At 33.7% G+C, this 27,305-nt stretch overlaps 1 protein-coding gene across 32 annotated transcripts in view; it reads right to left on the bottom strand.

The window, feature by feature from the left end:
* The window catches only part of LOC128212851 (centrosome and spindle pole-associated protein 1-like), an 80,329-nt gene that overhangs the window by 2,604 nt on the left and 50,420 nt on the right, over positions 1-27,305 (bottom strand). For 19 of the 32 annotated variants that reach the window (XM_052918220.1, XM_052918195.1, XM_052918200.1 and 16 more), the window contains 23 exons: positions 24,497-24,612; positions 23,950-24,058; positions 23,504-23,624; positions 22,975-23,024; positions 22,426-22,523; positions 21,739-21,929; positions 21,065-21,118; positions 20,190-20,339; positions 19,509-19,649; positions 18,232-18,291; positions 15,561-15,659; positions 14,405-14,441; positions 13,729-13,817; positions 11,478-11,524; positions 10,890-10,913; positions 9,878-9,996; positions 9,257-9,388; positions 7,559-7,609; positions 7,237-7,275; positions 6,302-6,394; positions 5,102-5,202; positions 4,423-4,531; positions 2,790-2,859 (listed from right to left, as the gene is read on the bottom strand). In XM_052918220.1, the coding sequence (XP_052774180.1) occupies positions 2,790-2,859; positions 4,423-4,531; positions 5,102-5,202; positions 6,302-6,394; positions 7,237-7,275; positions 7,559-7,609; positions 9,257-9,388; positions 9,878-9,996; positions 10,890-10,913; positions 11,478-11,524; positions 13,729-13,817; positions 14,405-14,441; positions 15,561-15,659; positions 18,232-18,291; positions 19,509-19,649; positions 20,190-20,339; positions 21,065-21,118; positions 21,739-21,929; positions 22,426-22,523; positions 22,975-23,024; positions 23,504-23,624; positions 23,950-24,058; positions 24,497-24,612 (2,100 nt within the window). Of the gene's footprint in view, positions 1-1,008; positions 1,054-2,789; positions 2,860-4,422; positions 4,532-5,101; positions 5,203-6,301; positions 6,395-7,236; positions 7,276-7,558; positions 7,610-8,612; positions 8,643-9,256; positions 9,389-9,877; positions 9,997-10,889; positions 10,914-11,477; positions 11,525-13,728; positions 13,818-14,404; positions 14,442-15,560; positions 15,660-16,792; positions 16,838-18,231; positions 18,292-19,508; positions 19,650-20,189; positions 20,340-21,064; positions 21,119-21,738; positions 21,930-22,425; positions 22,524-22,974; positions 23,025-23,503; positions 23,625-23,949; positions 24,059-24,496; positions 24,613-27,305 lie in introns of all 32 variants that reach the window. The other 13 variants (XM_052918196.1, XM_052918202.1, XM_052918203.1 and 10 more) reach the window with 13 other exon arrangements.

The raw sequence follows: 27,305 nt of genomic DNA, 5'->3' as shown, positions 1-27,305 counted from the left end.
ACTGTTTTATTTACATATAGCTGTGCATAATCTTAAAGAACTTGTTGTCTGCTACAGGCCTAAATGTGCGACAATTATGAGCAAAAAAAAGCATCAGGTTATCGCAATTTAAGTATCAAGTTATCACAGTTAAAGCATCAAGTTATTGCAATTAAAGCCTTATCTTATTGTTGCAGTAATTTCAGTGCTTAAAATTGAATGTGAAATTTGTTCTACGTTATGTTATATAATAGACAGTGATTTAAATTTTATTTGCCAAACATTTTTTATTTGGCAAACATTTTTTTTATTTTAGTGCTTGAAACTGCATGTTAATTTTCTTCTAAGGTTGTGTATACTAATAAATAGCAATTTAAAATCATATTTGGCAAACAGCATTTTTTTAAATCCTTTAGGTTAATGTGCTTTTTAAATGTTAAGAACTTGCTTTGATATAAATCTATTTATCTACAGAGTTTTCAATTAAAACAATATACCAAGTTATTCAAAAGTTCTTTCAAGGTACATGTACGTGTTTTAGAGCTTTTACGGTCTACCCCCAGTGTCACCCATAGACAAAATTATGGTTTGACAAACCCCTACCCCAACCGGCATCCCCGTGCATTCTAAGAGGGAAATTTATCTTATCAGTGGGATGAGTGTTCAACTGAAGAGAATCATAAATTGAGTGCTAAAGAAGTGGTTGTTTTACAACAATAAAAAACATCTTATTAAATTGGAAAGAGAGATGAAAGAAGGATCAGTCGCAGTTTTATAGAGGCTAACCAGGCCACCTTGGTTCCTATAACATGATGCAACAAAGCACCCCAAAAAGTGGCTCAGAACCTTGTCTTAGATCATCATCCTATCTGCTGATAACTAGAGCCCAATTGTGAACATGAGAAGAGTACTTTCCATCACAATCATAACCCACTTTGGTTCATTGTCAACAAAACAGCATTACATAACGCTAGGACATTCTAGCTCTTAACTGAATGATTTTGAATAACTTGGAAGTTTCTATTTTACCACTCTTCTTCTATGATAGGTTCACACAGCGAACACACAGATCTCCTAGCAATAAGACAAACACAAATGTTTACCACAAATATGAGGGTTGTTTGCTAAGTTTGTTAAATTTTATCAATTTGACCCCTTTTTTTGTGAATTGGTTGAAATGAAGTTCAGTGCAAAATAGTATTCTTTCATTATATGTAGATTTCCTTAAACTTCATTTGAATCAATTCACAAACATTTTTTAGAACATTTGTTGTTTTATGTTAAATACCGCTAACTTCGCAACCAACCCTCTAACAGACAATCGGGCAACCAAGATATTTCATTTAGCTGTTCCTACAAACAGACTTGATACAAACCTTCAAATTTAATAATTCACCACCGAGGAAACTATTGAACTAACACCATGACAAACTGAAATCAGTAATTAGAGTAATTTAAACTGCAAAAATGTATCAAAACCCTGCTAACTGCATGCAACACTGGCTATCCTCCGTTATAAATTCATGATGTTACAACAATGTTGTATTGATCGTTCATACCAAAACGCATTGTCGGCGACACCGGTACATTGTTCAATTTAAACTACATTAGCTGTACCTTGGTAACATTGATCCACGGGAAAAAAACATTCTTACAATTAAATCATGTGTTACTATTTAGTACTCTTCAACATAGAAGATTAACCATGATGTGATGCTGATGTTTTGTTACTAAATATAGAAAAAAACATAAAACATAATTTCATTGGCTTAGATTCAAAAGACGTCCCCACTGGACACCAATGAAACTGCATCATTAATTATTCATGATTACAAGATTTTCCAAGCGAAATGTTCCACAAATCTCAATAAAGCATAGTGGATAGAGTATACTGGGGGTATCAGATGGTGAGCTAAGCTTATATAAACAATTAAAGTAGGTAATAATAAGAACTAGTGTCATAAGGGCTCAATATGTTATATCTAATGTCTCCCACAAGGCACAAGAAACTAAACACATATAGAATGATGACTGATTTACAAGAAATAGTTCTAAGAAGTATCAACTAAACCCAGGTTGAACAGACAGTTAGTTTACATGCATTTTTCCTCATACATACATTAATAATACATCACCTTTTGAGTATGCCTCTATAACCATAAAGTAAAGACATTATTTTTTTGTGTAATCGGGCAACTATAAAATGTTGTTTTACTTGAAGGGGCATTCTGTCAGATTGTCAATGGAAAGTTTTTTTATGTCTTCCTGCTTTTAACTCGAGAACACTATTATAAATAGTTATAATAAATATTGAAAGAGAAGTCATGTGCTAAGAAAACGGCAACCATCTTGGCTGTTGTCTTGGTTACCATGGAGGATGCCAGCTGTCCACCCTCGCTAAAAATGAACTTCAGACATCCCCCGACACAAAAACACCAAGAAACGCTCTGGACAAAAAAATTCACACAAATACCTCTAGGGACTAGACTAGTTATTCGTTTAGGTTATTAATTTTTTATGAAAATCAGACTAGTTCTTAAGCGGAGTTTTATCGTGTTTAAGTCCTTTGGAAAATGTGGACATATCAGGGAATGGTAAAAAGCAAGTGATTCATGACAGGGGGATAATGACGTGTTGGATCTTGACAGGTGGGATTATGACACGCCCTATGAAAAGCTGTTTGGGATAAACGTTGATAGGTGAATTTCTAAATATTTCAAAGCCATCTGAACACATATTCCATTATTTATATAAGCAAACCTTGACAGAATGCCACTTTAAGAAAGTTGCTAGATGCAGTCACGCTGTACCTGTTATATCTCTGTTTGGCCATGAACCTGTCCAGAATGTCGTCTGGGTCGGCCATGGAGATATCATCTCCTGAAACACATACACAAGAAGCATATTACATGAGTGTTCATTAATGTGTTATATATTAAACAAATTTTCTAATATTGATAAACAAGAGGCCCAAAAGGGCCTATGCTCTACTGGCATGGCTTTTGTGGTCATATCAATCCAGAGCATGTATGTATGGGTAAAAGGCAACAGACATATACTTTAAGTTTTGTGTTTGGGTTACATGAAAACGTAGCACGTTCAACATCTAAGCCCAGAAAGTATTGTAAGCAGATTAGTTGCATGAACTATTTTAATATGTGCCAAGTAAAAGGCATCTGACAAAAAAAATGCTTTCAAAACTGTACTCGTAGTAAAAATTTCTGTAGTTTTAAAAGTTAAAAAAAGTTGGTCAAAAGGTCAAAGTCAAGGGCATCCTAGGACAACATTGATCAATTTGAACAAACATTCACAATCAATTGTGCTGAGATGGATGCACGAACACACAAAAAGATTTTCAAACCTTTCCAGATTTATGTTTACCCAACCTGTGAACCCTGGGTGTGGCCAGTAATGACACCAGGTGCATAACTTAAACATTCACAACCAATTTTGTTAAGATGAATGTGCAAACTACAGAACTTAAAGCTAAAAAATGGCCTTTGGGCTTTCAACAAGAACAAGGCAGAGTAATTCACAAAATCAACTGCAGAAGCAAAAAGCAAATGGTCTCTCAAAATCCTAGACTTGCAAAAATTGTCTCCCTTAACTCTAGACTTGAATTTACATGTACATGTAAACTTGGCTAAAAATAGAATTCGCTCATGCAGACCTGGCTAAAAATAGAAAGCATTTCTTTAAAACTTTCATGGCCCATAATCTAGGCATTTATGGATGGATCTGGTTTTCGAAAGGAACCGAGCTCTAATGGATGTCTATATACTGTACAAGTTTCATCGAGATACAATCAAAACTGAAGACTGTATCGTGTTCACAAGCAATTGTTTACAGACGCACGAACGCATGACCGCACGGATGCACATACTACGTACACATTAACATCGCATAAGCTCTTCTCGCCTTTGGCCAGTAGAGCTAAAAATGAACTTTTGTGGTTTTCTATACATTTAAGTAAACATCTTCAATAAATTTTGTATTGAATGACCACAAATGTGATATTCTATTTATTTCATATTTTCAACGTTATTCATTTATGAGGTCACATTGAAAGTTACATTAGTTGACATGTAAAAATATATGACTGTAAACACTTTTAGATAAAAAAAGATAGTAAAGTAACAACACTATTCTAATGCTAAGACCTTTAAGTACAGTACAATATCCCATTTTTTTAAGACGGCATACAGTATTAATCAAAATGCACTGAAGTCATATTTACAGTCAAAATTTTTTTTCACTTGGAATGTTGAACATTTCAAATTGCCAAACTTAACAATTTTCTACTTCACCCATGGTAAATGTCAAGGAAATCGTTTACAACGAGTGGCCACTCACCATATTCACAGTTCATCACATAGTCTGATTTTAAACTAATAATAGCAGTAAATATTTATTTTTTGAGGTACATGTAAACCCTCTAGCTACCTGGATGGGAAGACATCTGGTGAAGACGTCGGAGACGATCCTCATTCTTCAGCTGTATTCGGTCCACGTCCAGACTAGCCTGGGATCCCATTCCATTTATGCTACTAGGCTGTAGGGGAAAAATAACATCATAACATGCTTGTCTGTAATATTTGTTAGTTATAGCACAGCCCATATATTCCCTAACGTCCTGAGGTTCAGACTCAAAAGCAGAAATCTTAATTTTATCGTAAGATTTCTTCTACTGGAGCATTGGTGATAAAACCTCCTGGCCATGCCTCAATTTACATGACACTGTAAAATTTACCATGAATTCCAAAAAATATCCAAAATCAACGATTTTTTTTATCAAATATTTTTCATTACTTTTCAAAATATTTTTCATTACTTTTCAAATTATTTTTCATTACTTTTCAAATTAACATTTCTGAGACTGAGTCTCAAACTCTGCCTTAATACATGATTGTATATGGGCCGAAGGCTTTCAAAGAGTATGTCATTTTCAGGGCAATTTTAACAAAATCGCAGGCAGCTATCATTAATTAATCTTTACCCTTGTGGAAAAATACAAGAACAATTTGTGGAAGATCATTATAAATGGCTACATCACTAAAACAATACTTATGTTAATTATAATTATATCCATATTATAATTTTTAATAATGAATTGGTGTTTTACCCGTGGGCTAAATCTCTCCCTGCGTCTGGCCCGGGCCGTGTCATTTCTCGCCCCGGTCATGTCTTCGAAATCCTCTGGGAAATGGTTGATGTTGTCCACATCTGCAAGTTACAAATATGGTAATGCTAGTTACACAAAAATCCTTAATTTGCTTTATTACAGATGAAAAACTACGGATTTCACACAATTATGGATGAAATTGTATCAAAAGATGTGTTTCAAGCAGAATAAGAGAGTATGATTAAAATCTGAAAACGGTAACTCCAAATTTGACTCATATTGTACATGTAAATAAACTTTGGAAAACAATGAAATTTATTATTGGTTTAATTCTTTAACTCACCATGAGCTTTATCCAGTAAGGAGTTAGCAAAATTAGTTGCAATTTAAGCATGTAACATTTTAGTTCATTAGTATCATCAGAGGTTATGGGAAGCGTAATACAAAAGATGCATGCAAAGTTTCAGTGCATATTTAAGCAAGGGGAGACAATAAGCAATAAGCAAGTACAGAAAATTAAGTAATTTTAAAATAATGTTAATTTATGAAATAAGCTTAAGTTTTGATATAAAATATTATTTTTGTTGACTCTTTAATACTACAGAAGGGTTATAATTGTATGTCTTCTTTTATAAAAGTAGAATATAGACAAAATTTTGTAACATAACTAACAAATGTCGAAGTATCCTAATAAATTCAACTGCCTACAAACTACTGTACAACTATGATCTTATACATTATTTTTTATTGAGAACAAATATTACTATTCTGGCATGCAATAACTGTAAAAAAAGACATTAAATTTTAACAAATAATAAAAGTATCTGTAACCAATCAGAACACCAAACTAAAGCACCCAACACCGGAGGAAAGAGATACAGATGCCAGTTATTTGGAGTGCACTTTAAACTGTTAATAAATTGCTTCTGACAGTTTTCAAAACATTGAAATCACATTTCTTTTCAACTCAATATACTAAGTTATTAACAAGAGTACCTCTAAACATTTTAAACAAATGGTTGCTGAATAATTTCTTTAATGGATTTCAAGGGCTAGAACTCCACAGAAATTAATTCTATTTATAGCCTAAAGTGCACACCCAAGTAACTGACGCCAAATTAGAATAGAAAACACGGTCGAGACACACACATTTTAAACATACACGGTTTAGACACACACAGGTGACAAACAGCGACAAACCTATAAATGCACTGTTGGACGCTAGCTGTGACCTAGCGGACACATTGCCTTTCCGACCATAACTCATATTCGATGGTGTCGGGTCATAGCCATCTGCGAGAGAAGGAAAGTGTGCAAGGGTTAGTGACGCGGAGATCACACATCGTATACAGCTGATTATGACTCACATTAAAATATATATACTCTATTCATTCTCTTAAGATTTAGATCCATGAATACTACCATCGTTTAAGCAAACTTTTTGCTATGATATAACTATCTTATTTATACTTAACAGTCTTAAACATTGTACCTAACATTTCTTTATAATAATATGTGTATTACCGGTAATTACATATATTTAAAAAATAAATAAATAGTAAATGGAAGCAAAATTTGTCAGTCAAAACAAAGATGTTGCACCACACGCGGAGATGTGCGCATTTTCCCCCAAGACCAGCTGTATACTGCCGTGAGACCGTGCAAGAAACAAAGCTTGATCGCCCACATCCATATACCAGTGAGCAACATAGTGGTGACAAGCATACCAACAGACAAGTCATCCATAGTTTCTAATCTATTTTTTTTCCTTTCTAATTCAATGCCATTATGTATCTCTTGAAACCAAGATTAACATGATACGAGAACAAATGAAATTTCCACTATGTCTAAATATCTTTATTTAATTAACAGAAAAATATCTTCATAATCGTGGAAAGTTAAATAGTTAACATTAGTTTAATCTGTACGATTTAAAGGACACTGTATTATGAACAGTGTATCCATTTCCAAAAGTGATTAACAGAACCGTATTCTACCTCACATCAGTGTCGCAGTAAATACCCCACCCACCATGTTTTGCATAGGTTGAGGACAAATCCCCCACAAAAAGCGTGTATCTTTAACCCATCCCCAACGAGTGTAACCTAGCTCCCAACAACACAAAACACACAGACCTCTGATGATATACGGAATCTTAGGCTCATATGAATCATCTATGTCAAATACAATTGCAATTTTATGGAGCAACAAAAAAAACAACAAAAAAAACATGTATATGGGTATGTCAGAGTTTAAAGAACAAAAAACCCTAACAATTTTATATGGTTTACCTCTATCACCCTTAAAGGATACCTCTTCATTGTATAATTATTGACTTTTCCCATAAAGTTTGTCAATTTTTTCTTTTCATATAACAACATTGAAAAAAAATACATCTTTTCTGCCAAATTGAAATGCTTTTATATCAAGAGGAATGGATGTGCATAATTTACATACCACTGAATATACTGTCATCTTTCAGTAACTTTCTCTCTTTTTCTGTTAAAACTTTTAAGGAACAGAAGATAGATATGAGAAAAGGAGAGACAAGTTGAAGACACAATCTAGTTTCATTTTATGAAATCGTGGTTAAACAAGGTCTATGCTTCATAAAATTTATCTACAACATACTATTTTCTAATACCAAGTGCTACCCATGCCATTACACTCCATTGACAAAATAATTACAATGTAGTGTAACGAAATTGTTCTGCAGCTGGTTTCAGATGATGCAACTTAAATAATTGAAAGGCCCAGAGCAGAGTATGGCCACAAGCAACAACAGTAGACCACTGTGTCACTGCTTAGTACCTTATGTCTTATAACAAGAGCTCTGCTGAGCAAACGCCTACGCTCGTCTGTAATATTTCAGTCTAATAAGGGGCATAACAGTAATGTGCCTTTCTAGGTATGTGTGGGTATTGTTTTTGACTACAACGATGGCAACGTTTCAAATGACACCAAGGTTATGACAATGTGCATCGGATGACAGAGATGTCACAAACTCAAACTAATCTCAGGGGCTGATCCAGCAATTGACGTTAGAGGGGCGTAACTTAGGGCACAACCTTTTGACATGCGCCCCTACAGGTCTCAGAACCGAAAGTATATGGCATAAACTATTTGCATGGGGGTTTAAGGTTACTCCCTTAAGACAATTTTAAACAATTTGTTATCGGAAATGGTACATTTTTGGCATATTTTATTACTTTTTTTTTCTCCTATATTTAAATAAAAGTAATCTTGGATGATTTCAGAGGGGGCGCCTGTGCATCTGATTGTAGAACTGAGGTGAGCTTTCTAAGATATGTTATCAGTTAGTTCTAAGTATTTATACAGTGCTGATTTTAGACTACTGCAGTGAAAGCTTTAAATACGTAATCTTATAATTTCTTTGCACTCGTTTGCGTCATATAAGACATGACAATGTGAACAGATTTTAAATGCTGAGTGAGATTCAGTCTGTTTATGCTGTCAGTCTACAAGGCTATATTGTATGATTGTAACCTACATCTCAGAGGGGCACTAACAGGTCTGTAACCTAAGAAACAAAATGTCTACATTCACACACAAGCCTATAATTTCATTTTAAAATGCATTTTCACTAATCTGTTTTAAATCTAAATACAAACTACACCACTGTCACATCATTTTTTTTAATAGCATTCATTATCTGCATCATGTTAATTGTAAGGAGTATTTTTCTCCATTAACCATCATTTCAAGCCTTAATGGGTTGCCTTTTTTCGTTACAAGACGTTACAATATACAGTTTTCTGCCATATAGGTTAATAAAAAGCCTGACAAGTCTTTTATCCCAAAGGGGTTATTTTAAAAACAATAACACAGAAAGACACTACAGGGACAATCCCAGTTTTTGAAAATTTTAACCAAGATCCCGTCTCCCGTCTTTGTACAGCTAACAACACAATTGCAAGTACATTTATGACCTACTTCCTCCCAATTGGCTGGTTCAAGATTTCATATGGGACCATTTCAAGACACACAAGTCTTAACACCATGAGGGACTTTTTCAAAACACACTAGATTTTACTCCATGAGGGACTATCTCAAGATCCACTACACTTTACTCCATGAGGAACCATTTCAAAACCAACAAGAATTTTCTCCTTAAGGGGTCATATCAAGACCTACTTCTCTCCCTGAGGCTCCTAAGCTGCTCCTCTTGCTGTCTCAACATGGCTTCCTGCTGAGTCTCCAGTGTGTTGTTGGTGACTGGGGCCTCTGGGAACATGCTACGTAACGCACGACGTGACTCAGTGTCGGCTACAAATCCACACAACATAAATACAAATCTACTAGGAAACTAAGAGGTTTAAAAAGTGGGATCACAGTCTGTACAGTGTATTTTGATATTGTGCATGATTTCACTTGATGATTTTCATATGAAAGCAATTAAATAGTTATGTGGTCCTTTTAAAGACAAAGACTTAAGTAATATGCATGGCCTTACTTGCATGCAAGCAGGCATATAAAAGTAAAACACTGTACAGACACTTGGGGTAAAGGGAGTAAAATTGAACAAAATGCACGCATTAAATTAAAATATAAATCATAATAATGCTTGAACAAATAATGCAGGAAAAAGTAATAATGAAATTTTTAATTTTTAAAAAATGAATCAGAGGAATAAAATCAAAATCATTATATATTTTTTTAAATGAACAGGATTCTTCAAGAAGGTAAACGGTAAAATAATAATTTGTGATCTACCATAATATAAAGTGCTAATAGTGCTAATAGACAAAAACTCACTTTTGTACTTGAGTTCATTGAACTGTTGGATGTTCCTGGCATTGACTGTGTCTGTGGAGGGTCGTGGTGGGGGCAGGGATGCATTCTTGTTTACAGCATTCTCAAATATCACCTTATTTCTGCAAAACATTTAACTTTAATTAAGACAAGACTTTTTAACAATTAAAATATGAATTAACAATGGTCTTAAAATTGTTTTTCACAAATGTATGTTTAGTTATTGATTTTTTTTATATATGTATTTCAATTTTGATATTTAGTTCAAAGCAAAAACCTTTACTTTTGGTGTTTTTTTGGCATTCTAAAAGTTAAATACATAACTTAAGATCAGAGGATCGGGAACTTCAGAAAGGGTACCATGAGAAATAGAGAAATAAAAAATAAAAATAAAATAAACTTGAAAAATATTTATGAAGATTAAACATGCCAAATCAAATAAGAACATTCCACATATACCCATAATATTCATCATCATTAAACACTACATCAAATGCCGAGCTGAAATTATTAAGTTTTAATACAATTCTAGCTTTTATTCAGAAAGATAATGATTTATATTCAGAATGGTTAGCAGTTATTACTGATTTTAGCTTAGACTGATTATTAGATTGTAAAAAAGTCAGATAAAAAAAAATGTAAATATTATATTATTAACAAATGGATTGCTTGTTTCCCTTTAAGATCTAGCCAAATGCACAAACAAAGAATAATGAGCAAACCAGTTTAAACCATGCAATACTGAAGTGAATGCATTTTTGTCCATGTTGGTGAGTGAAAGCAGTAACAGATAACAGCTGCAACCATTACTGATTACAATACCAAGTGGACAATGTAGCGCAATATTATCAAGAGGGGAAAGTAACATGTAAGTGCCCTAGTTCAAAACAATTAAGATTAAAAACCATACTCAACTTAAATTTTTTTTAAAACAATTAGAACTGGTTTGCTCAGATAATAAAACAATGCTAGAATGAAGTGTTACTTTCATACGAGAAGAGCATACATGATTTACCTCTCAATGTACTCAGTGGTAGTACTGTGGTCAAAATAAAATGGGAAAAAATGTTCAAGAAGTTTTAACAAAGAAGATGGAAAAATCATGTAAGATTCAGGAAAAACAGGGACGTTTAAACAAAATTGACACTTGCTTTCATACGGTTAAACCAATTTTGATAAAGAACTTTGCAAAAGTCCAAAGCCGTGTCAAGACAATATTATTGCATGTTCGTGCAAGCGATATGAAATTGAACTGGTTTACCGTATACCTCTTATTTCTCTGCATGAACAAAAGGATAAATATAATTATATAATCTTAAAATCTAACTCATTTATCCTTTTTTATACAGTTACACTATGGCAGTTTTTTTTGTAAAAATACAGGAATTATTGAAATCAGTGATCTGTCTGGACGTCACAGAGGTCTCAAAAAGAGCAGAAATGATCTGCTCAGAAGCAATGATTTTGGTAATTAAGGCAACTAGCTGGTTAAAAAAAAAATGCAAAGTAGAAGAATGCGGTTTTCAAGTTATTTTTCCTGTATTTTGTTACAGCGGACTGCAATAGTGTAAGCAAGATAATTTAAAACAAAGTTGCCACTAACGGTGGAGGTCGCTGTATTGTCCTGGGATCAAACACATCTGGCTCGTTCTGAAAAGTAATAGACAATGCAAAACATGCTGTTTGTCAACATATTGAACACAGGTGAAAGTTTGGCATTTCTACAGGACTGAAAAAAAAAGTTTTACCATTTTTACAATACATTGGTCTGATTGTTCAGAGCTTTGTTAAAGTTAACAACATGATTAACATCATTGTTGTTAACTTTTGAAAGTGAACTATATTATGATGTGCTCGTATGTCTTTACCGTAAATGACTGGGTATAAGACGATAGGGGGTATTAGACGCAGGGAAAAAAATCTGTGAAAAATCTGAGAAAAAAACTTTTAATCTATGTTTTTGGTTAAAAGGCGCATAGAAAAAATGTCAAAATCGTCCGGCATTTTCAGCCACCATGTTTGTTGACAGTGACAAAAAATTTTTTTTCGTGAAAATGGCGATAGTTATCTTTAAAACCATACAACCATACTGTCGAGAATGAAAAGTTATGTTTTGCAAAAAATATTTTGACAGTGCCCAACTTTGCTTTTTTATATGTAAGTTTGATTATTGTTTAATTCAATTTATTATTCAAAATAATATTGAATACCGTAATTCACAAAAGTTCGGACACCATAAATTAATTATTTTTTTCGCTCTCCGAATACATAGAAAATTATCATTTTTAGATTTTATTTACATGTTTGTTTAACCTGCCTTTTTTCTTCATGTTTGCTTTTTACCACTTATTAATTTATCCGTAGTAATCAATGGTCATAAACTTATTTATTACGCCTATAAGTGTAAATCCTTCATGAAGTTAATTAAAACACCATTTTATACATGCACTGAACTGAATAAACACATTCTATCGGCTTCAGATCAAAGAGTCACACTGTGTGACGTCACATAACTTACAGTTATACCCACGAGGATCTCGTGGAGAGCATGGACATTGCTATGCAGGATTAATGTATAACTGTACGATTATTGCTTCATATAGTTTATAAGTGTGGTACAAGTTTAAAAGCTTATTGGCAGATCGTTTTACAAACATGTCATGTCGATGTTTTCTTAATCCCTTGATTGCCCTTGTTGTTTGTTTAATCCTCAAATAAATATATCACACTTCCTTTTCAACAGGCAATAAATCGTTTAGGATGGGTAGTAACTAATTAAATTGTCTCAGTGGTGTATACGGTTAGGTAATCTAGCCAGGCATTGTAAAGATAAAAATCAATAATCTTCGTCTGTGAAACTTGGTAACTATGAAAGTTATGATTGATGTCCTTTGGGTGCCCGAAAATTAGGTACGCAAAATAAATTATTTTGGGAAATAATTATTAATCTTTTTTATTTTTGTTGAAATTATAAACGTCTTACGATATACCGTATCCTGATCTTCAACTGCCGTTTTAACCCTTATATACTCGATCAATATGACGCGAGTAACATCCCTTTCTACATAAATCTAAACAAACTCTCGGCTTGAAATTGACCTCAGAAAAAAAGTTCAAAAAATTGTTACTGGGTATTATACGCAGGCATTTTTTTGCATCAAAATCTGAGGGAAAAAAGTGCGTCTAATACCCAGTCATTTACGGTATAAGGTTCGTAGATCTAAAACAGTTGCCTCAACAGGAAATCTTTAGATCAAAAGTGTATCCGTGAAATTTCAAGCGCAATACAGATTTGAAAGTTAACAATGATAACGCTTATAATGTTTTTAACTCTAACAAATTTCTAAGCAATCAACCCATTATATAGGAGGAATATTTTCAAAAATAATGAATTTAGTATGAATAATGAAAACGTTCACCCCTTCAAGTACCACGGGTAACAATAAATAAGATAGCAACAAGGTTTGCTGACAAAGGTCCATTTAAAAAAAAACATACACTAAATTTAAACTCCTAAAATAATATTTTTTCAAACCTGTTCATTTTACATAAAAGTATAATATTCATGCTGTCAGAATATCTCTCTTATCAAATGTACACTAAATCAAGGGATATAACTCAAATCATTCTTAAATCCAGATCTTGCAACATGTGTGTATTGTTACTGTTAACATACATACCAAGTTTTATGTGAAAATCTTCAACAGGTTATGAGTTATGACAAAAATATGTAAAGTTACAAGATATCTTCACCAAGGATATGTCAACACATTAACATTGTTCATTCACGAACAGTTGAACTAATAAATCTATGTTTGGATACAAAAAGGGAAGAATGACAAAGAAACTTTTACCTTGCTGTTCTCTAGAGCATTTTCTACACGCCGTCTTTCACTCTGTAACTGTTTTCGCATTGACGCCAATTGTGTAAGAACATCAGAACCTTCAAATTTAAATTACATCCTCGTTAATATAATCTCCATCAATTGCTTTACTTGTACCGGTATATACAGTCATGTCCATTTATGAACGAAAAAATGAAATAAAAGACCATCAATAATATTTACCATTTCCTTTTCCAACTCCTATACAAAAACTGCAAGCACAATCATTAGGTCTCACAGGTCGACGACTTATACTAAGTTTTCCTCTTCTAGAGAAACTATCCATTATGTCTCAAATATGAGTGATTTTGATCAGCGTTATCCAACAATTAAATAGGATTAATAATTTTCAATATGTAGACTACTGTTTTATATGTATTCATGAGATTTTTTCATGTTATGTTTCCAGTGAAACTTCATTGACTTTAATAACAAACTTCAATCATTGGTTTAAATTTCTTATTGATTTGCAGTTGAACTTCTGTGCGACTAAATCTATGGGGTATGATGTTACTAAATTTGGGATTCATTTTAAATAGAAACCATTAAAATTCATCACATACATAAACCATGAGGCACATACAATGTAATGTTGATAATAGAGTTTAATGACAAAACAATAATCAAGATAATAACATGGACTCACTTGGAGGTCTGTTTGAGGGGCCAGGTGCCGGGGAGGGCTGAAAATACATACACCCTCGAGTGGTTAATCTACTTGTATGGAAAAACACACAGTAAACATCTCGTAAACATCAAGTAAACTTCTCAAAACAATGATTTCATATTTAATTCATTGCATTTATTTGTATGTAAAAGGATGTGTGCCCAAGACAACATTTTGCAATAATGACCAATCCCCGCTAGGATTAATTGTTATTCCATAAGACATGGCCACTATATAACAGATCATAGCAACTAAATATTACAATGAAATCAGAAAATATGAAATGCTCAAAGTCACAGTTCTAGTCTGTAAAACATAAGAGAGATTGCAAAACCAACGTGTACATGTTCGCTACTTGTTGAGAGCTACATCATCCAGGAATGTGTACTTTATCCAGGATGAATGTTAAACTTGTGATCTACGTCAAACAAGTATGTGTTCTTCGAACATGTTTAAGCATGTACACATTATCCAAGATTTTTTTTTCATTCATACATATTTGTAAAGATTCTTGCAAGTCAAAGGCTAGTGATGGTAAAGACATCTATAAAAACTCGACCAAGGCATTTTAAACAAGGGTCAGTGAAAAAGAATGTGCACACACAGTTCATATTCAACTGCAGCTTTTACTTGTATGGGTAACTACATGTACAGCAGAGATGTGATTGACCTGGTAACTGAAGGGCTAAAACCGATTTGGCAACTGGATATGGGGGGCGCTTTTTCAAGGAAAGCAAAGACTGACTTTTTAAGCCCCTCTGAGGGCTCTCCTGACTTCAAATTGGAAGCATACTGAAGAGTCAATACTAACAACAAAAAGCATCCACTAAACTTTTTTAAATAAGTTACAAACATTCATTTATTACTATTTGTTTATTTTTATTTTTTGGTTCCTAAAATTATTAGGTCCAGGGAAATCTGCGAATCCACTGCCAAATAATATTCCTGGTACAAGAATTGTTTTACAACCTCTCCAATATCCAAATGCACAGCATCTAATAAAATTATAGGCACAAAGCTCAAAATATATGTTCAACTATGTATTTCCTGATCCTAAGGATACAAACGAACTATAAGTCTATATCTATAAGTTTTGGTGATCATTAAAACCCGCCATGTTTGTAACTATGTGTACCTGGGAGCGTTGAGATTTTACCGAAACTGCAGACGGCGAATCTCTGGCTTGTCTATGCGCGGGTAGTGGGGGCGACCGGCCGCGTTCCTCGGGGTTAGTCTGAAGTGTGTGCTACTTATATAAGCTAGGGGTGTGCATAGTATGGTACACTCAGTGCCAAAACGACTGTATATGATTAATGAATATGTTTTATTTAACAATATGTTATGGACGTTAAAAGGTGAAAATGATTTATAATATCTATATATCTATCATACCGTGCATGTTATCGATCAACTTCAAACTAAAAAAGCTTTCAAAGAAAAATCAAAGATATATATACAAATATTTACTAGTATACTTATCACTAAAGCATACTTTCATAACAATCTACAAGCTTTATTGCCAAAGATGCTGAAAATAAAGATGTTAGTATTTACAACAAGCGGTAACATAAAATATATTATCAATTTTCTATTTGCTTGTCTTGTTGTGTATCTGGCCTGGTATTCAAAAAAACATCTTCAATCATTTCCTAAATTAAGTAGTTCTCTTAACTAAAGAGTATCTCACAGCGAAACTGATCCTATGCCATAATAATTAAGAATATCTGAAATTATTTATTTTCATTATTTTGATTGAAAATGCATGGTACTTGATGTTAAAAAAACTTAATTTGACAATGAACATTTAAGGAAATCAACTTAAGTTAAGAAATAAGTGAATATTTTTTATGAACACTGCTCTATTTAACTTCAGTGACAATTGTTTTCTACTGGATCATTGTAGATTTCTTTAAATTGTTCAGGTCATTTTTCAGTAATTACTAATTTTTCCTGTCCATGGTAGTTAATTTATATATTATTTAGGAAGTTTTGAATTCATTAAGTGGTGAAAGCGTGAAAATAGGAAGTAAGTGACACATGATAATTGAACAAAATCTGTATGTTTTTTCTAGAGATTTGTACCTCAAAGAAAATTGAGTGAAAAGAAAATTTACTGTACTGAAACATTTTTTTTTACAAAATTTGAACACAGAGCAGGCTTAAAAATTTGGGTTAAACAAACTAAATAATTTATTGATAATTATGACTTAAGTAACAACATTACTTACAGCTGTAAACATTTTCAACAAATACATGACAACTTTCAATATGGTCTGCTAAAAATAGAATCCTTTCAAAATTAAAGAAATCTACAATACTATATACGTATGTGTCAGATCTAGGTCCTGTAGTTTACTACCAAGGTACCTGGTATATTGTGTACATGTTTATGCCTGGTTGACCACCACCATACTGAAAACAACAACATCAAACTCCGGTATTCTCAAATAAAAAAAAACATGCTAGAAACCAACGTGCATGTGGACCGCACACCTGTTTTGGATAAGGCATAAGGTAGTAGGAGTTTTATGGGCTAGCAAAAAATATAGGTTTGTATTCTTTTCCTGCTGTTTTTAAGATACAGCTGTATGTAATAGAATGACCATGAATGCTTAAGATTATTTCAAGAAATTTCTAATTTTTGAAAACATTTTTGAATTTTTTCCTTTTCAATATTTATTTTTAACTTTTACTCACCATGTAAATAATTATCATTCGATAAATTTAAAAAGCTTTCTAAGGCTCTTTTTTATCAAAATTCTTTTTAAAGTTATTGAAGTTTTAAATAATACTTTTTGTCATAATGTAAAAACAGCTGATTCATCGAGGTAGATCATTATGATTAAAATTTGTGTCAAAAGCATTCTTATCAATTCAAACTATAGGTAACAGTTTAAACATCATCTGTTAAACATCCAGTACACTTCTGAGTAATCATATGTGAGTAAAAGATGAGTTACAAGTGTGTGATAAAGCCAAGCATGTTTTTATAAAATTTGCAGATAAAATGCAAAACTAGATGTTTGTATAAATATAACATATTTCCTAAAAAATAATAAGTTTTATCCTTGTCTCCTGTGAACCGTCCTTGTACCTACTTGTGAATAAAAATCTTAAATTTTAAAATTGGATGTGATTCCTGTTTGGAGCACTCATAATTTTCCTAGCAAGAGTTGCCATGGCCTTGATATTCGACTTATTGACCTTAAATTCAATAGGGGTCATCTAGTGACTACTCTTCCAATGTGCATACCAAGTTTGATGACTCTATTCCAAGCTGTTCAAAAACAGTGATCGGAAACATTCTTTAATTTTCTAGTAAAGGTCACCATAACCTTGACCCAAAATTCAACAGGGGTCATTTACAACAATGACAAATGTGGATACCAAGTTTGAATACTTAACACCAAGTTGTTCAAAGGCATTGATTGGAAACAAAAGAGTGACACCAAAAGCGGACATAATACTATTGTACTTGATTCTGTAGATTTTCATATAAATATGGATAAAAATGGACCAAGTTATCCCTATGTGTGAGCCATGCTATGCAGGAGGCACACAACTGCCTGTATGTCATTCAAATGATCAACCTTCAAGTTTGCATCCAAATCCATTTGAACAATACCTATTAGTAAGTCTATCAAACAAACACTTGAATATAAACAGCACTGAAAAAGACGCATGTTTGTTAATTCTGAAGAGGCAAAGATTAGCAGGAAAACAAGGTGTGTTATTTAAAGGGCAGAAATTGTTAACATTTGAAAAACAGGTGCCCAAACACCATGGCAACAACACATTTGGTCTACCTTTGCCTTCATAGCAGGCACTGGGGGAGATTTCAGCCGTTCACTGGCCTCATTTTCTCGCTGTAAAATCAAGTGTTTGTGTATATGGCAGAACTATCTAAGTGCATATTCGAATAATTTTAAGTGCCGATTGAAGATGATTACAAATGATCTATTGTCTAACACGGGATATCACTTCAGAAATCTTTGAATGCCACAAACAGTTCGGAACTTTTTACATATATCAAAAGTTTATATTCCTTCAATTAATAGCGTGATGAAATGTGTTTGCCTTGAAAATATGTATTTTGTTCAAATTTGACATTAAACTTCTATTTCTGCATCTCAAACTCAAAACAGAGGTCCAAACCCTATCCAAGTGGCTAGCCCTAAAAGTACATACATAAACAGAATACATACAGGTATTTCACCTGTTTATGTTACTGCATAACCCAACCCCACATTAACTAACCTAAAATTGTTACTGAAACCTGATCATAATCATGGTACCCTCTGAAACGAGTATTGAAGTATATTCACAATTCTCAACCCTAGTGAAGCATGTGCTTATCAACCTTAGTGAAGCACGTACTTTTCCCCCGCCCCAGTTAATCATGTACTTGTTCCGACCACAGAAAAGCATGTACTAGTTCCAACCCTAGGGAAGCATGTACATGTTCCTACCCCAGTGAAGCAGGTACCTGTTTCCCATCCAGTTTAGCATGTACCTGTTTCCACCCCAGTTTAGCATGTACCTGTTTCCACCCCAGTTTAGCATGTACCTGTTTCCATCCCAGTTTAGCATGTACCTGTTTCCACCCCAGTTTAGCATGTACATGTTTCCCCTCCAGTTAAGGATGAACCTGTTTCCACCCCAGTGAAGCATGTACCTGTTTCCACTCCAGTGAAGCATGTACCTGTTTCCACCCCAGTTTAGCATGTACCTGTTCCCATTACCTCACCACAGTGAAGCATGTACATGTTCCCTAGCAAAATAATAATGTATCGGTCACACCCCAGTAAAGCATGTACCTATCCCATCTCCAATTAATAATGAATCTGTTCCCATCCAAGCGAAGCGTGTACCTGTTCCGAAAAAAATTAAGAATGTACCTGTTCCCTTTACTCCAGTGAAACAGGTACCTGTTCCTATTACCCCTCCCTACCCAGTCAAGCATGAATTTGTTTCAGTTTCCCTACTCCTGTGACGAATGAAACTGTTCCCCTTACCTCACCCACATGAAGCATTTGTTGCATTGAAGCAATTGAAGCAAACCCAAACCAAGTGAAGCTTGTACCTGTTCCCGTTCCCGTTTCTCCCGCTCCATATCCTCCTGCTGTTGCTTCATTTTCGCATCATCCTGTTCCCGATTCTTTCTCTGTGCTTCTTTCTTTCTCTCCTCTGCTGCAAGCTTCAACTCCTCATTTTTACGACGGGCCTGAAAAATGCAAGTATGGAATTTGTTAAAGCATTATGAAATGCTCATTGAGCAAGATATGAACATAGAACCATAATTCCTAGTTAATTTGAATGTGTTGCCCTCAAGAGTGTCCATAATATTTTGAGTATAGGTCCCACTGACCTTGATCTTTCACCCACCAATCAATAAAGGTCCCATACTGACCATACTTAATGTGTATACCAAGTTGTTGATTAGAAACAAAAGCGCCAAGTATTTTTCTAGTAAAGGTCACTATGACCATGACTTTTGACTGATTATCTTATAAGGGATGGTCTAATGACCATGGCCAATTTATTTTCAAAGTTTAAAAACTTTAAAAGAAGTTGTTAACAGTTATTGATCGGATACAAGAGTGACACTGAGCATGGTTATACTGGTGCTGGAAAGAGTAAGTCCTATATGTCTGCTGTGCTTCGCATATGACTCAAAAAGTGCAAGGTTTGTGGAATATTCTTTTCAGCATTTAACTTAGTCCCCCTTCCCTCAAGTACATAGGTCTACATAACTAATCCTTACCTCTTCTTCCCGAGCGCGTATCTTCTTCTGTTCCTCTTCATACTCGCTCTGCATCCTCAGTCTCTGATCCTCCAGACGTTTGTTTTCGCGCTCCTCTTCCATACGCTCACGCTCTTTCTCCATCTGCTGGAGACGACGCTTCTCTGCTATCTACATATCAACAACAGCACCGCTTATAATCAGAATATCAGCACCACTAATAATCAGGCTCCAATTTCTCGGAACTTCTTAAGCTTAACAGGCTTAAGTAACTTATTTCAATAAGGCAATGTTCATACTTAAATTGGATTTTATAAATAAAAAATTCTTTAAGAAGTAAATATAACGCCCATTACTGAAAGTAAAAAATAGTGAGCTTAGCTTAATCCTGTTAAAAGGGAAGTTTCGAGAAATTGGGGCCAGTATACCAACAACAACATGAATCATTCATGAAATGCTCCCTTTCTGGCCCCATTTTCCTGAACAATCTTCGAGTCTTTCATAACATATTCAAGCTAAGCCTACCTTTTTTTGGTATGGTACAAATTATGAAATTTTCTTATAAGTTTTGGGACTTTACATGGAATTATCTCTATGATAATCATGATATTTTTTATTTCATATATTTTTACATACACAAGTTTGCAAATTTATTTATAAAGAATATCACATTTGAATAGTGGTCAAAATCAGCACAAGCCTGCAAGCCCTGTACTGGTAAACTGCTACCCGGGCTTGCTTAAAATAAATTTCTAAGGCCGGGCTTTTAAAATTTTCTTCACCCAATTTACGATGAAAGGAATAGGGCTTGTTGGTCTTACAGTTTCATTTCATTGACTGTATATTCAACATTCATTTCTACATTGATCATAATATTTGTGATAAAACCAAATTACCTGATCTCTGAGTTCATCTTTGTATTTGTCCGAGGCATCTTTTTCGGCATCAGTCTGTAACAACAAATATTGGTTTGTGTATCTACACTACGCTACACAAGCATGCGAGGGGACGGGTTAACCACGCTAGTGTTAGAGGTACATGAATTGTTACAAGATTATCATGGAGCTGTGCTTGAAAAACTCGCTACTTGTTTGTATGCTAGTACAAGCTGAAATCAGATGATGTTTCATTTAACATGTACTGTGATGGAAAAAACTCCCTACTTTAAGTGTACTGGATATAAATGCAAAAGGTTTCTTTTCATAAAGCCAGATGAGTGGGTTTCCACCGGGAAAGACACCCGTTCTCCCCACAATACAAGACCATGCCCGAAAAGATCTTGCCAGTAAGAGTAATTAATATAATGTTGTCCCTTGTTTCAAACTTGTCAAATAAATACGTTTAAACAAAAGGATTTTTATTTGAACTTTTTTCCATATAGTGAATAGCTTTGACATTGTTCATTTTTCCTCAAATTTTTGGATATTAGCATATCAGTCTTAGGCCAAAAACTATTCATTAATTGTCGTCCAATACAAAATTTGTTCATTTCTCATGTCTGTAAATTGAAATTGAACTTATGAAATATTATTATTGTATGACAATTTATAAATGAAACGATGCTATATACCTTGGGCATGCCAAAGATACCATGTCCACCCCTTGCATAAGTTGACTCCCCTTGGGCCGTCTGTTGTGCGGGTGGGGGTTTGATCTTGTCATCGCGTGGTGAAGGGGGACGAGGGGAGAAACTTTGGGGAGAGGCCCTTCTCGAACTTCGCGGGGACTGATAGGTACCTCGTTGTACTGCTCGGAGATCAGCTACAAGGTATGGCCAGAAAAAACATTATCATAATGTGATTTTGCTGAAATTGACATTATGTAAATGTCTTTAATGTGTGATAATATATTTTGTCAAACTGAAATTTCAAATCTGATATACATTTATTTTGGTAAATCAGTAGTCAGCTGTTATAGACTATTAATCAGGTAAATCGTTTGATCTAAACAAAGGGTCCCCAGTAGACAATACATAATTTAGAACACAAAGTAAATTAATGTATTTTATATGCATTTATCTAATTAAGGTGGTTGCCCAACATGCGTCAGTCCTGAACATGTTAAAATTGGTAAATGCATTTCAACAAACACTAAGCTACTTCACTATTTATTTGCTATTTGCAATAATATTTTAAGGCTGTCATTAAGATCTTGATTTTTTTCACTTTATTTTATTCTTTCTTGAAATCTGTATACTGGAATTTCTATCCAAAGTCACAATTTTTCCTCATTTTATGAACAAAATGTGGATGTATACCTATAGCGTTTCCGCCCTCATCCCTGATGGGTGCTCCACCTCCACCTCGCCCAAATGGGTTGTAGTTCTTTATTTCGTCCTCAAGTTTCTGGTCATATCTGCAAACAGGAAAATTGTGTCAAAGATAACTTTGTTTATAACTTTGTTTTCAGCATAATTTAGTGCAAAATATAACTGCCTCTTCTTTGAAGCAATAAAAACTAGACTAGCACTGAATAAGATTAATACTGTCTGCTCGAGCACCCCCCATGAGAGGAAATGTCAGTAAAATATTTAGATATCCCAAAAATATTGGCAATGGTGTGGAGGGGGCTATTTATTGAGTTCAAACAAAGGTATTTTGATATTCTGCAGTGTACAAGCTTACATGGTTTCAATAAGTATTAAAAAATTTCAAGTTATGATGAGAGACAAAAATTTGATAGAGGAGAAACAAACAAAAGAACACTAGAAATGTCCATGAACTACAATGAAACCTCCTTTGCTCAAACTCCTTGTATAAAGACTGCGTTTCAACATATCAACATTGAGTTTTTTAAGCCAACATACCGCCTTTGTTCCGCCTTTTCCATTGCTTTCTGCCTCCTTTTCTCTTCAATCTGAAATTAACATGGGAGATTTAAAGCATTGAAAAAAAGAACTTATTCAATTTATTCAACTTATCCACCATGATTTACACTATCAACAGCTCGCGCCATGTGCTTTATCTCACTATTCAGCCATATTCGAGAACTAAATGTGTACAATACAAACAAGAGCACCGCAAGTGGATGAAAAAAATGCTCCTCCTTTTTTCACTCTCAGCCAAGGAGCATTACTCCGCAATGATCTAAGCCCAAATGATGGACCTTGTTCACATGTGTACTGAGCATGAATGTTTTTTTTAGTCATAGACAAAAGTAAATAGCTTTTGCTCGCATGACTCAGCAGCTTCCGACAACTCTTGTTTGGAAAAGTAGTTCTGTGAAGAAATGGTACGTCCATATAATTTTTAAGACTAAGAGAATAGTGGTTTAGTTCAAGTATGTGTTTAGGATTATGCAAAAGTGTATTAATGCAAGTAGATCTATTTGTTTACCTGTCGTGCGAGTTCTGCCCCATAGCTTTCTGTGTCCCGTCTGGCGCTGGTCTTTTGTTCTTGTTCACTCGCGAAATGGTACGGGGATATCCTTTCCTTGCTTCTGTCTCGTTGCCGGTTTCTAAAATGTAGGGAAGTTTGGTAAATTTGTTATGAAGTGTGTTAAGCCAGTGTACATTCATTCAGGGGCTTGTCCCTGTTAATCCATTTGTATTAAATCGAGATTTCCATTCAATATGTATTGTGTAACCCTTTGTCCCGTAGGTGACTTCCCCCCACCCCAAGAACATGGAAATGTGTACTAACAAGGGTCAGTCATAAACAAACCTGACCCTCTGTCTTATGGACACCATACCCTGACCTCAGATAATTCTGACCCACCCATCCAATCCCTTTCCACCTCCACTGAAGCCCCACCAAGAACATGGAATCCAATGTATACTTACGTAGGGGGGTCATCAGCAAATGTGACTCTTTGTCCCATGGGTGACCTTCCACCATAATCTGCCCTCCCATAATCCTGACCCCCTCCACCTAGGTTCAGGCTGGGCACATCTATTAGGGAGAGAACCATAATAATTGAGGATAAAGAATTCTTTTAGTTACACATGAAACTTCATAGAAGCTCAAAATATAAGTTACTCAAATACTGTACAGACATATTGAATAAAGTATATAAAGTTTTCACACCTAAATAACTAGCAATAATGGGCAGATTGTTCAGAACTTTGATAACATCATTGTTGTTAATTGCTACTGCCTTCAAAGTTTATGTGCACACATCATGAAATATTTCACACATTTAAAAGTTAACAACGATGTGGTAAATCACATTGTTAACTTTAACAAAGTTCTGAACAATTGGTCCATTATTTACTATATAAATAAGTATGATAACTGTATAATAGGTATTCCATTATATATTAAATAAAATATTAAGCAATAACTTTTGGACAGTAATACTTATACAATATATGAAAATCCAAAACATACATCCTCCTCCGCCACCATTGAGGTCTTCTAGCGGATTCTTCATGGCATAGTAGTTGTAGGCCTCGTCAACACTGCCTAGCCCTCCAAGACCACCACCTCCCCCTGTCACATATGTCCTGTAACACAGATGAGCGTTAGATGAGAGACAGGCTTGTAATCGCTTAGGATGTGACAGTTCAACCCTTAATCAAAGCCAGTTGTTTTGTGCACTGTATTTAGTCCAAAAGGCTACCTGACTAAGTCAGTTCATTTAATGGGCTGTGATGTCACACAAGGTTTTCTTGCCAGAGTTTCAATGATAAACCATGAGCTGTTTATTGTTCACGTATTACAAATTAAACAACTTATTCCAGCAGACGCTGTTGCTCCCTTGGGATAAGTTCATTTTATTTGTAATACATGAACTATAACCTATACCCAATGTCCAGATCCTGTAGTTCAGAGATATCAAGATTTTAATCCCACCCCATAGTTGCAAAAGTCATATTCAAAGAAAAAACAAAAGATATGGCAATAATAAACTGCATAGAGACAACATATATACACATGTAAGAAAACAATCACTTTTCACATTTTGCAAACATTGAAAATATGACAATCTCATTCTTATACGATGTATAATAGAAGCTATGAATTTGTGTACATTTCTAGGGTTTAGCTAAAAAGTTATGTAAGGATGCTGCACCCTGTCCAATTTTAAGTAGCACCCAACTGACTTCATAGAGACAAAGCAAGGACACTGTTCTGTCTCCATAGAGTGAAAAGCTTAAGACTGTCAAATATTTCTTATGTTTTGATTATGAAATTAATTCATAATTAATTATATGATTAAAAATACAAACAATAGCACCCAGTACGTCTTTTGCAGCACCTTGTCCTGTTATAAACCTGCCTAAATTTCTGTCTTGTTTGAAGACATTTTCTTCAAACAACTTGCAAAGCATTATTCTCCTCTTTCTTAAAGTTAAACAATTTAAAAGTTTAAATAGAAAATCTATGTCTCTTTCATTTGCCTAAAAATGACAAAATGTACGACACAATATTTACATTAATCACAATATCTTCAGAAAAATTGGCTGTATTTGTACAAGATTATAATTGCATGAAAGTAAGTAATACTTTGAAAACTACAGGAAGGTTATTTCTACACCTAACACAGGAAAAATTCAAAAAGAACGCAAAATATTAAAATATTATAGGTAATTAAAACATTAAGTAGAAATTAATGAATATAAAGTGAATAATTGTTTCTTTCCGTGTAAGATAGCAATATATTTTATTTCACTGAATGAACACGAACATATATTTTATTAGTGCTTTTTTTAAAGGGACTCGTTTGGTTCACAGATAAAACTAAAACAAGTCCCTTTAATGCCACGAGTGAAATATTTACTTTTGGTGTTCATGATTCAAAGTATACCGTAATCGAACACTGAAGCAAACATTTTTTTTTTTATTTCATGCTTATTATTCATCAAATCAATAATTAATTGATATTTAATTTGGAAAATTATGCCAATTTCAGCCAAATAAACTCTTTCCGGAAATGATGTTATCGATATTTTTCTCTCAGCAGTGTGTGTTTACATTTGTTTTATTTACAATGAAACTGTAAAAAAAGAGGAGTTCATATTTTGATAAAACTGACTTTGCTAAAAAGTAGCAAGGAGGAAACAATCTCCAAAGTGCTAAATATACACAACCTTGTAAAAGTAATCTGGCCAAATGTTTACACTTAATCAAAACAAACATATACATAATCTACCATGTTCAAAATGAAGTTCCGAGAATTTCCAAGTCTACATTGATTTGAATTTTAATAATTTTGAATACCTCAGCCAGGGAAGAATGGAATAATATATAATTTGACTCCATTTGTACTTTGGAACACAGATCTAATAAAAACCTAACCAATACTTCTTTAGCAAGTCCATTTAAAAACATATAGTCCATTTAGCAATGTAAAAGACCATAAATTGCCACAATTCATAAAACATCTTAAGTCAAATCCTTACTGAAGTCATTTTCTTAAGCTTAGTATCTCACTTATTATTTGATATAATTGCTCCATAATATCTAAAATACTTCATTTTTATTGATTTGATTCAAAATATATATTTTTATTTAAAAACACTTATCACATATTCTTTTAATTTGACTACGAAGGAAAAAAGAAAATTGGCTTAAAGGGGCAAATTGAAACCTAGAATACATTTTAAAAAGAGAATACAAACTACATGTAATGTAATCTAGAAACAGTAACGATAATGGAATAATGAAAAATAATCATTAAAAGTCTAAAGGTGGAAGTGGACGAAAATATAAAAAAAGAAATATTAATATTTTGAAAAACAGCAGAGGCTATATTTATCAAACAGCTTAGTGAAAAATTTCAACTTAGTAAAAAAATTCAGTTTAATATTTAAAAAAACTAATGGTGTTTTTACATTTAAAATAATTATGAAAATAAGCAAGAAAAAGATAATAATAAAAGCGTATTAATGAATTTTATGAAGGGTATTCAAAATATTCGTTGTTTGATTTAAATTACTAAGTTGAAATGTTCACAAAAAAGCTTTATGAATACGGCCCCTGTTACTCAACATTAGTTAACAAATTGCCTTTCTCAATTTGTGTACACTTCTCCCTAATTTGTATCCATTGCTTAAACATCAAGACTAATTTTTACTCATACAATTATTTTGTTTGATAATGTTAGGATCATAATCCAGTTAGTTGATCCAATGTAGACATATATATTGGCTAAAGCGTCAATAGCATTAATATTTCACAAGTTACCATGACAAGG

The sequence above is a fragment of the Mya arenaria genome, chromosome 13 (genome assembly GCF_026914265.1).
Source record: "Mya arenaria isolate MELC-2E11 chromosome 13, ASM2691426v1".
Lineage (NCBI taxonomy): Eukaryota > Metazoa > Mollusca > Bivalvia > Myida > Myidae > Mya > Mya arenaria.
The sequence above is the reverse complement of the archived record's forward strand: the minus strand, read 5'-3'. Positions and strand labels throughout refer to the sequence as shown.